Here is a 12,505-nt window from a genome sequence, read left to right on the forward strand (position 1 = left end):
AATATATAAACGAGATTATTTTTTATACAGATTTTGTTATCAAGATAATATAAAAGATTTATTAAGTTACGAGCCAAATGCACAACATGCTTGCACAGTGTACGGTCCCTTGGATTTTGTACATTTTCTTTTCACGGGTCATCTTTGTTCACATGTCATCTTCATTTCACGGGTTCTAATAATGGTTGAATATAATTCTATATGATTGGAGATTTAGATTTTTTATTTTTTTTTTATTATTATTATTATTATTATTTGTGAATGGCTAGGAAATTTCTGGCTTCTAGCGTAACCAGAAACTCGAAGTACGTACATCATCCAAAGTATTAGACGAACACCGACAATATTAGGTAAAAATCTACATCAAAACTACACGTGTGGTACCAATCTGACTATAGACTTCCATATCTATTTTTCACCCGTAAAAATCCAAGAGGCTAGGTCTCCTCGATGACCATTGGAATCAAAATGGGTGCGTTATGTTGAAAAGCATATCGTTTCCACCTTTCTAAATTAACCAACACGTGAGTAAGTAGACCGGTTAAAGATTTAGATAGTTCATGGTTATAGTGATAACTGATAAATATTATATTTGCCTTTAAATCAAATCTTTTTTACTTACTTATTGTTATGTTTTGAAAAGTCTTGCTACATTTACACTAAACCATACACTTGGTCTCACTTTTATATCCATATATTCTAACATTTCTTAACCATCTAGAGTGTTTGATATATGTTATGAGACATGAATATATGTTTGGTTTTAAATAACATTGTTGTCAATTTGACAATTATCGTATGGTTTGAAATTGCACAAATAGACATAGTAAAAGTTCAAAATGAGTAGTAAATGTGTTTGTTTTTGTGTTGAAGAATGAAAAGAGGGGCCATTTGGATGTGAATGCACGTGACAATTGTTTGTCATCACTATATTCTAAACAAGTGGTTGCATCATTTCTACATAGAAAATCTAAATAACCTAATTCTACAATTGTTATCTTTATATTTTTAAAGTCAATCCTCCAACACAAGCTATGTTCGTTTTATCTAGTTAACTGAGCATTGGTAAAAGTTTCCTGGTAACATGTTTTAACAGAGGAAAAAATGATAATGATGATAAAAATTTGGAATTACTTAATGTCTCTGTTTAACAAACGATAGTTACTAACCGTATAAATATTTAACGCAATTAGGCATGTAAATAAATCGTACGAACACAATTCATTTAACTTCGAACCTTAACACGAACGAATTTTTTTGTTCATGTTCTTTTGTTAAAAAAAATGAACAAGTCCGTGTTCTTAAAACTCTAAGTGAACAGTTCATAAACATAAACGAACATAATTTAACACACACAAACATAAATGAACAAACCTAAACAAATATGAATGAATGTTCACGAACGTAAATGAACGAACGAAACATATGTTCATATGTTCATTCGTTTATTAAATAAGCATACTTCTTAGCGAACTGTGAACAGTTCATTGAATGTCTAGTTTGATCACAGGCCTGAACAAAATGGTACCATTAAGGTTTGATAGCCATTCATCCACACCACCATGTATTTATAAACTATAAACAAGAGACTATTTGAACTTTTAAACCCCACATTAAGCATCTCTTCGTATTAGAGGTGCACAAAAAACCCAGACCTGAAAAAAAATCTGGAATTGGGTTTTTTTATGCCAGGGTTTTTAAAACCCGAACCCGTACCCATACCCGACCCTACCCGTAGGATCCAGATAGGGTATGCACTTTAGTCCCAAAACCCGTACTCAAACCGGAACCGATTTGTACCCGGTAATACCTGAAACCAGAACCGGGTTTTCCCAATACCCGAAACCGGGTTTTTCAAATACCCGACCTATACCCAAAATTACGCGAAAGTTACTTGAAAAATACCTTTAAAAATTTAAAATGTTTAACCCCTTAAAAAATCCAATCTATACCCGAAAAATACCAGGAAAAAAGCCAAAAAACCCGAATTAGGGTTTTTTCAATACCCGAAAATAGGGTATTTAAATACCCGGTTTTATACCCAACCCAAACCCGATACGTAGGGTATGGTTTTTAGAGACAATACCCGAACCCTACCCGGGTATTGCCAATACCCGATTTTCCAATACCCGGTCGTACCCGGAACCGGAGATTTAAAATTCCCTATTTGTGCACCTCTACTTCAAAACAGTACATCAAGAGAACCAACAACTTACTATAAAAGAAAAATGCCACGACATCTTAGATCTATTGAAGCCAAACTACCCACAAGTCTCATATCGATCCAATGAACACTGAAAACTCTAAAAAACGACACGAGTTTAAAAAATTTGCTCGAAAAATAGTCAGCAAAGAAAGACCTTTTTACCCTTAACTTTGAGCTATATATATGTTACAAATTAAATCCTAAGTTTCGAAGGATCATCTTCGCCTAACTATGATATCTCATCACAACCAATATCACAGTGTCCCAGGAAGAAATCTAACACGACTGCATTGTTTCAACTTCAAAACCGCACCTTGAGTGTCCCCACGAACCAAATCTATGTACGTTGCAGTTAAAACTACTTCTGGGTTGTTAGGTATTAACGATAACGCCACTGTTTCGTGGGCCCGCTCCATTTCTCCTTCAGCCGCTGCCATGGCTGCCATGTTAGCCAGCAGGACCCCACAAGCCTCCTCCGGCTTCAAAAACCAAGACTCGAATCCTCCTCCTTGAGGTAACAACTGGTCCAGAGTAGGGGCGTTTTTGGAATTCGGCTCGTCTAGATCCACAGTTTTCCTAGTTTGCCAGATGTCGCAATCCTCTTGACTGTAAGGTAATTTGGCATTATTACCATTTTGCCCTGATATATAACCCGACAAATGCTCAGAAGCTTGTTTAGGCTGGTTTAACAGACAGTAAGCTTCCGCTGCATAAACATTTCCTAGAAAAACGTAAACTCTAGAACATCCTGGAAGTCTCAAAAGGCACCTAACAGTAGCCAACGCCTTAATTGCATTCCCGAGCTCCAAGTAAACAAATGCCAGGTCAGCAAGCACGGCTTGCAAGATCATCCCGTTCTCTTTCCCACAAAGACCCTTGTATTCATTAACCGAACTCAGTAACAACGGGTTTGGATTTCCGTTTTTAGCTTCCCCATTTGAATTCACCTGATCCGAACCCGAACCCACTTTCGGGTTTGGTTTCAGTTCCAATAAGTGTAACGCGTTTAGAAGACAACTTTTAGCAAACCTGAGTGAAAGATTCGGGTCAACCTGCACCGGGCTCCGCGAATTCCAACACTCGATAACAAGATGTCTCCATTTACCGTTACCTATAATCTTAGCATCAATATCCGCTTTCTTTTCTGAAAACATTATACAACACTCGGCAATCCGAAGCCACAGAAGAGACCGTTTAAAGAAAACCGAACCAGCCTGTTGGAAGCATCGAATTGCAAGCACGGGTTTCCCACTAGCCAAATAAAAAAGCCCACAGTTATAAGCAAAAAGAACCGATTTATCCTGTGAAAAAGTCAACAGCTTCATAGGCTTCTCGTTTCTTTGTGGAGAGCTGCTTCCAAGTGCCTTGGAGAAAAAAACGGCTGAAGTCTGGTATTTCCCAAGTTGATAATAAATGCATCCGAGGTTGTTATAATACAATGCTGAGGTTCCGGTATCGGTTTCCGCTTGGCTTACTGATGCCATTAAAAGTTTTATTGCTTTTCGAGGGTTATTTCTAGCGTACTCGAGCTGAGATTTTAAAAATAGCGCGAGTGAATAATCTTTACCACGTGCTGTATTCATGGCCATTTTGACTTCACGTTTAGCGACTTTGAGGTTTCTTGTAAGGATGAGAATCCAAACTTTGTATAAATGCACCTTCAGTTTTAAATCGGGTGTTGAAATAAAAGATTCATCGGTTTGAGTTTTTGAGAGATCGTTTGATGGTCTTGTTAGGTCTTGGACCCCGCTGACATTGATTTTTGTAATGAAATTATCATATTCTTCTGACAGAGTTCGGGATAAAAGGCTTCCAGACCCGTTTGTGGTTACAATTTGATCAGAGATGATTGGATCTGATGATGACATCACATTGTTGGGTGCTGACGTTGATTTTGTCGCTAGGTTTGTTGGTTGTTGTTGAGGATTGTTTCCAGAATCACCTTGACTGATTACATTATTGCCACCTACTTTTTCTAAGTAACTGATCACGTCCTGTAATAAAAACGTTATATTTTTTATAAGTTAGTAACAAGAATGATAGTATGTATTAAGTGCAGTTAGAGAAACTTACAGCAGCTGTTGGGGCATGATAGCATACTAAAGAAACATCCAGTAACAAGAGGCATACATGATGTGCCACTCTCTGTTGAAAACAATAAAAACTTAAGAGCATGCAAATCAAATGATGTGACAGATAATACAAATTCATCGCTTACCTCATCAATTCGTTCAATAGTTTGATATAATCTTTCCAAAATGGAAAAACACTTCTCATATTCATGCAAATGGTAGAGAATGACTGCCTACAGAAAAACAATAAAGAAGAGTTATATTACAGAAGATAATATTACATGTAGGGATATGAGAAACAAACATAATAAGAATAACATACTATGTTAAACATTGCCACAGAAACATCAAAATCATTAGCTGAAATTCCCTTATTTTCCACTGATTTGGTTCCGTTGTTCAACACCTCTGTGTTTTCTCCAGTAGAATGAGCAAGCCTCTCACTTCGTTTCTTAACCAAATAAACAGAACTCAACAATAAAACTGTTAATATATATGATCGCCTACTAGTTTCACTAACTATATTTGTAATGTTTTATGAAGTACCGAGTTTTAAACGATAATATTAAACATACCTTAAGATTATCTAGTGCTTCCAAAAATCTCTTTGGATTAGAAAATCCATCTTGAAAGTTCTCAGCAACAGCAATGTTATGAAGAACCTGCTAATAAAAAGTGAAATATGTATAAAAGAACATACATAAAAGCACAGCCAATAATGAGCAAGAATAGAAAACAAAAAAAGTACAAAAATTTGTCCCTTATATGTACATAACATATATATCACCTTGACAAATGATCTAATGTTGAACCATGCTTAGAAATCCTTTTTTCAACAAAGTATGTATAAAGGAAACATCTATCAAAAGTAGTTACCAACACTAAAATGATGTATATTTTAGTTCACAATGACGAGAAATATTTTTCATAGACGATAGTTGTTCATCATCCTTTACCTTGTTACTTATTTTTAATGTTATAAAAAATATTTTACAATAATTTCCCGAAAGAAGCTCCGCCTAGAAAATTTCCCACTATCAAGAAAAAACTAAATATATTAAAGGTTTATAAAAAAACTCATGGCTATGGTTATGGTAATTAGAATTACGAGCAACTCACAAAATCTTGCAGTGTCTAGTTAAAATGTGAGAATTGATCCTGTATCCAATAACAAGCAATTCAAGTATGTTAACAACAAAATGATTATAAAGATTCTATGATCATCAAAGAGGAAGTTGATAGAATGTGAAAGGCATGGCAGCAGCCGGTGCAAGAAGTCCCACTAACTGGCATCAAACTTGAGACACTTGGTGGTGGAATGAGATGAAAGAGGCCGTTTAAATTGTAACTACAAAACTAAAAGGTTAAAAAAATAAAGACAAATCTTGGAAAATCATATAACAAGAACGTATCACCGCAAGCAATGGTTATATAAACTCAATAAGCAGCATGTACACATTTATGTAGCAAAATTCAATGTCGTCTTATGATGTGGTATATAACTTAATATGATGATAATATGCATGACAATAGGGCGCCACTGACTGAGAAACGAGACATGTAGGAAGTAGTAGAAAGATATTGGTCAAGTAAAATACGCAATCTGTTCCAAAAAGAAAAAGGTGAATACACTAAAGATGTTCACCTTACATATCAATGCAAAGATAGATGTAATTCTCATCCAACAAACCTAGAAGGTTTTAAACTCAAATTTTGTACAGGTATAAAAGGAATCAAACGTGTATTCTTATCTACTCCCCTTATCCATAAAAGACATTTATATGATGATTTATCATCAAACCAGATCAACTAAGTAATTTCATTCTCCTTACTTAAAAGAGTGAAAACTGAACAAACTACTCATTGTATGTAAACTCCTTGACGGGCATATGTCAATTAACTCAAAAACCATTACCAGGGAAGAACAGAATTAGTTAAATTGTGAGCCATGTAACATAAACACACACACACATATGCAACTGTATTAGGATTGTAATAGTGATACAAAAGAGACTAGCCCTAGAGAAAAGATTATTATGCCAATACATAATCTCAATAAAAGGAAAGAAAAAGACAGTGTCACATTTATATAGTCATCAAATTGTCTCTTGCCAAAAAACAACAATCGTACGTCCGTACACAGTAAATCCTACAAATAGCAAAAAGCTATTGGTAGGGTCTAGGGAGGGTGGGATGTAGGCAAACCTTACCTCTATCCATGAGGATGGATAGGCTGCTTCCAGAGAGACCCCAAACTCACCAAAACAAACAAGAGTTTTTAACTAAAATAAGGTGGGTGGAATATTTTTTTTACCAAAATGGGTGATTTCAAAAATATTTACCAAAATAGGTATTTTCTTTAAAACTTGTTTTTTCTTACTCCTAATTTTATTTGGTATTATATCTAAAAAACTAAGCAATTTTTATTGAATAACATAAAGACATTTTGTTGGATAATTGTATTGTTTATCGAAAGTTGTTTTAAGTTTTTTTTTCTCTTTTTATAAAAGTATCTGCAAACTAATATTTCGTTTTGTTTTCTTTCAGTTTTTTGTGTAACAAATTATATTGATATTTACTTACCTTTTTATTTTGCATGAAACAAAATATATATATCAGCATGATATGTTTTCAACTGTTTATAGAAAAGTTTGACCATGGAGTTTATCATAAATTTTAAATATTGATTGTGAACAATGGTTTTTTTTATCATTAACTATACGGGTGTTGGTATCTTACGAACCGAACTGATTTCGACCAAACAATAACAATACCGTATACGTTTTTATGATTTTCTCGATCAATTTAAAACATGTGTCAATATCTTTTTTATTTTATCAATACTTTCTTTTTTAGGTTTTTGTCTTTCGGTTGTTATAGCAAGTGCTGGTAGGCTGGTAGCATAGCGACCTGAATCGATACCAACCATATTCTCAGCAGCTATATCTTGCTAGTTATTTTGAAAATGCCGTTCTGAAAAAAGAATTATTTTGAGAATACATTATACATAATTGAAAATTTCTATTGGAAATACACAGTATTAAATAGTAAATTTTTTTAATATCGTAGTTTTTTTTCACTATAGCATATCACTGAATGCGATGAACTGTTTTTTTAAACTATGTTTAGCGTTTGAAAAAGTTACATATTGAATGAATTTAAAAACTAAAAACAAAAACGTTTATAAAAATACTTTTGAATATAAAAAAAGGATATTTATAAAAATTAAAAACATTTCTATAGAAAAAGCTTCTATTTAAAGTTACAGATGCTTTTTTATAGAAGAACCAAATTATTTTTATATTTATTATTATTATTAATGAAATATTATGATCTGACAATGTGTTTTATTTTTTTATTAGAAACTTTTTTCTTAGCTTTTTTAAAAGAACGTTTTATTAAAATTAAAATTATTTTTATTCAAAAATATTAGGAGTGAGAAAAACAAGTTTTCAAGAAAATACCTATTTTGGTAAATAATTATTCCACCCACCCTGTTTTGGCAAAAAAAACTCAAAACAAATAATGCAAAGTATAACATAGTACAATGCAAACACATATAGACAAAAATACATAAAGATAATCACATGCAAAGTCTAGCTAAGAAGTAGTAGAAACTAAGCCCCAGTAACAAAGCTAAAACACAAAAGTGTCCTTCCCTAAAAATCCTTAACCTTTATCCTACGCCTCCAAGAACTCCTATCATGGAGTAATTAACTAAGAAACAACCTCGTCATTTTTTTGTGATCAAATGCTATACTTCGTATTAAGTAACGACCGATAGTTTGATTCAACAAAAAACTATTGTGTTCTTATCTTTCAAGTCCAGTTTATCCACCGTCATATTATTAAAACTGGCCTCACATTCACCAAATTCCCCAATAACAACTATTTACCAAGGATTTGCACCATCAAACATACCCCTTTTGTGAGAATTTTCACACACTAATGAACACCAAAACATCTAAAGTGAAGAACAGCTGAGCTATCCCACAAAGCAACTTAAAGGGGTGTTTGAGATTGCTTATTTTAGGCTCTACTTATAACTTATTAACTTTTGGAAAAGTTAAAAGGTGTTTGGTAGTGTGACTTATTATTAACTTTTGGGGAAAAAGTTATAAGGAGGTAAAATAAGGAATCCCAAACACCCCCTAAATTAACTATCTGATCAAAACCACAAGCGTAATCACGACAACAAAACCTCCACATGAGTGTCCTTCAGATACAAAGTACACCTCAACTGTGGACCAGTATTAGTCCATTTTCCCTAATTAATAATAATAATAATAGCTTTATAAAATGCAGTAATGAATTAGGAATTCTATACAATACAAACTGCAAAACACTCACAAATTACTTGAACTAATCACTCACATTATTATTATTACCTACAATACGCATTTAAATGTCCCGGTTTCAATCACAAAACCTATCATATCATGAATTAAAACAGTACCACACAGAGTATAACTATTAAGCGAATTCACCTTCCGATCATACTTCGCTAACTAAATTCACAGATTACCTGAATCAATCATCATCATCATCATCATTATTATTACATAAAATACGTGTTTAAACGTTCCGGTTTCAATCACAAAACTTGTCATATCATGAATTAAAACACTACCACACAGAGTATAACTGTGTAAGCGAATTCACCTTCCGATCATACTTCCCTAACTAAATTCACAGATTATCTGAATCAATCACTCACATTATTATTATTGTTATTATTATTATTACCTACAATACGCGTTTAAATGTTCCGGTTTCAATCACAAAACTTATCATCATATCATGAATTAAAACCCTACCACACAGAGTATAACTGCGTAAGCGAATTCACCTTCCGATCATACTTCCCTAACTAAATTCACAGATTACCTGAATCAATCACTCACATTATTATTATTATAACCTACAATATGCAATTCAACATTCCAATTGCAATCACAAAACTTATCATCATATCACAAATCAAAACAACACTACACAGAGTATAACTGTATAACTGAATAAGCAAACTCACCTTCGGATCATCCGGTTTCTGCTCCAGGATCCGATTCAAAACCCGAACAGAATCAGCATACTTGCCTAGCTGAAAACACACATACGCCTCCTTCGCTAGGGTTTGCGTAACACTAATCGCCTCGCCATCGGAGTCCATTCAACTAATCCAACAGATCGTCGAACCAAACAATCAAACAATTAAGAACAAATCCGTAACGTATATAAACCCTAACCTTCGTGTTCGGGTTAAAATAATAATTACATCTGAGAAATAAATGAATAATAACTGATTGAATGAATAAAGCCCTAGAAATAATTAAACACCTGATTTTGGGGAGTTTGAGAGAGAGAGAGTGAGAGAATCTAGCGAGTTGAGTTGGGATAGGACTGAGTTGAGTTGAGTTGAGTTGAGCGAGTTGGTTCGAGTGAAAGGCTAAAATGACGTGACCCTATAACAGACTTGTTCTGACTGATGTGGTTCGATAGTGGTAGGATCTATCGGTAGTGATTTCATTTTTTTACTACCTGTGCGTTGCGAGTTTTAGCGTCTTTAAAAGTTTATAAAAGGAAACAAAATCTTCTACGTAATCCCACTGTTATGTAAATAAAAGTCAAGCATGTTGTGACGAGACCGTTAAACCGAACAAAAGTTAGACGTAAAAGCGTTGAATCGCAGGCGTGTTAGCTCGTAATTCAATGGTGTTTAATTGATTGTAGTATATATATAATATTATAGTAATAATTAAGTGCTTTTGTAAAATATATGGTTTGTTAAAATAAAAAGCAAATGGGATAACAAAGAACAAACGGTTCATCAATTTCAAGTATAAAAGTCTCAAATTGCTATTGGAGAAAACAATTACTTGGTTGAGGGTTGGGAGGGATCGTAGATGAGGATATTCCGGCAGATATTCAGCGACGGTGACTCGAAGGCGACCGGAAGAAAGCACCGACAGGAGGGAGCAATCTGGAATGAGGGAGCAATAGCGTGGGTGGGGTTGTAGAGAAGAAGAATCGTGTATTAGGTTAGGGTTGTTGTGTTTTCTTTCTTATTCAGACTCTTTTTTCTACTGAGCGATTTATATGTTAAACTTTTCATTCATATGTATTTTTTAAACAAGCCAAAACGCTCTTAATCTGACTGATTCATATTAGCACATTTGAATGGTTTCATTCAGACCTTTTCCAAACAGCCCCTAAGAGAAGAAAACATAAATATATAACATGCAATAGAAGCTTGTACATTAAGCTTATCTATATCTACCAAAGAAAAAAAATATTCAATCAATAAAATACCAATTGTGCTCACTAACCATCAATCAAAAGCCAAAAAAAAATTGAATAGTATTTTTATGAGTATGAGATTTTAATAAAATAATACATGGATAATGGTTTTCGATGATGTTTTTTTTGTAAACCGGATAAAATCGGTTATGAAAGTATTTTAAGGATTTCTTCTTTTACAATTTTATGCTTATATTTTCATATATTTAAAATTGGCGAAGCTTGTGAGTAAACATGTTTAACATTATCTTAGCTCCCTTACGGTAATCTGTATGTGATCAGTGCTAGCTTGACCTACATATCTCGTCTCGCAAACGATTTTCATCACTTACTATCATCTTCTTGAGTGACCTTCACCAGAACCAGCATTATTTCTCTTAGCTAAATAGAGCTCGAGTTTAAACCTAACATGTTAAAACCTTGTAACTACATCAAGTGACTTTTGCCTACTTGCTCACATACCATGTGACATGAACTTGTCTCAAATAAGGATAGTTTCCACAGCTTTCAACTCTTGCTAAACACCAAATTTACATCTTTGTTCATATCAAACGTGTATCTAAACCAATAACTTACAGCACTCAATTTTAAGTCTATATTTTTTTTCTGCCTTTGCTAATACAACGTTGTCCGATAAATAGCAAAACATTAAATATGTAATTCTTGTACTAAAAAACGTATATTATGTGCATTAAATCATCCACATGTATGACCTTATTTATTTATTAATTTTTCAATAAAAAGTAAATTATTATACATGAAAACAACATAAAAATGTTGTCAAATGTAACCAAACTCTCGTATATTTTGGGAACTCAAAAGTCCAAATAGATCGGGAATCAAGATGGGAGATATTTGTAAACGAGTTTGTGGATTGGCTTAAACGTAGATCCAACGTGTCAAAATTATCTAAAAATTTCTTGCACGTTATCATAAAAGACTGCACACTACTCCTTCGGGTTTGGTTAAGTCTCAAATAGCCCCTTGAGTTTTTGTTTACAATAAATTAATGATCACATTAGATCAAGCTAATTTACAAGATGATCACTATACATATTATCTCGTATGCTTTATGTTCAGCGTGTTAAATTTAGAATCTAGTATTGACTTCCGAACAGTGAGTAGTACATATGAGTTTCAGTTAGGTACTTCCGAACAGTGATTAGTACACTCTCATATGTTTTCCTTTTTTGTTGGATCAAAATAAGAAACAAGGACATAAATTATTAATGAAATGACACAATATTAACTGTGAGACGACTAGAAACGAATGAAGACACGCGCTTTAAATTTGATAATTAACGTCAAATGTTAAAAATTTTAAACTTTATGTTAGGGAAATCAAATCATCCCGTTAATAAAATGTGTGAATTAATAGCATCCATAGTCATGCGTTTTGAAACTAAAAAGCAAAATAAACTTAATACGGTAAAATTAGGGAAAATATTTTTAAGTTAAATTCGAAACTTCATATCTTACAACCCTGATAACTCAAACTGATTAAAAGCTTTGCCTGTTTCAAGTTAAACTTTCTTCTAGCATTTTTGCCTTTATTTTACTATTCATTTAAGAGCCTACTAACTTTTAAATCATCTTTCTACCAAATTTAAATTCCTCCAAGATAATTAATGAACCATACATAAAAATACAAAGGATATTGGTTTTAAATTAACCCAACTATACCCTATTGACAAATAACATTCTCAATTTCACTCTTGTCTAGTGGCAGTCTCAAGTCCCAACTAAAGGTGCATTGTTAACGGTCCACTAACGAAGGACTAACTCTGTTAGTTGTAGATCGCCGGAAAAACATTTTTGGCGGGAACACTCACATTTTTCTCAGAAAACTCAACATTTTCGTCACAAACATCTTTGTAACCTTAGTTCGGACCTTTAAGAATAATTTTTAGTAAATGCCCCAGTTATTGAG

At 33.4% G+C, this 12,505-nt stretch overlaps 1 protein-coding gene across 1 annotated transcript; it reads right to left on the reverse strand.

Annotated features, from left to right (window-relative positions):
* Positions 1-2,457: 2,457 nt before the first annotated feature.
* LOC143574747 (uncharacterized) lies at positions 2,458-9,448 on the reverse strand. The gene is made up of 6 exons (XM_077059288.1): positions 9,311-9,448; positions 4,854-4,940; positions 4,601-4,729; positions 4,425-4,511; positions 4,280-4,351; positions 2,458-4,200 (listed from the first exon to the last, which is right to left on the reverse strand). The coding sequence occupies exons 1-6, from the start codon at positions 9,446-9,448 to the stop codon at positions 2,461-2,463; spliced, it is 2,253 nt and encodes a 750-aa protein (XP_076915403.1). The 3' UTR covers positions 2,458-2,460.
* Between the last annotated feature and the right edge of the window lie 3,057 nt (positions 9,449-12,505).

The sequence above is a fragment of the Bidens hawaiensis genome, unplaced genomic scaffold, assembly GCF_021521415.1.
Source record: "Bidens hawaiensis isolate Kalapana, Puna unplaced genomic scaffold, B.hawaiensis_p1.1 tig00027096_1, whole genome shotgun sequence".
NCBI classification, from domain to species: Eukaryota; Viridiplantae; Streptophyta; class Magnoliopsida; order Asterales; family Asteraceae; genus Bidens; species Bidens hawaiensis.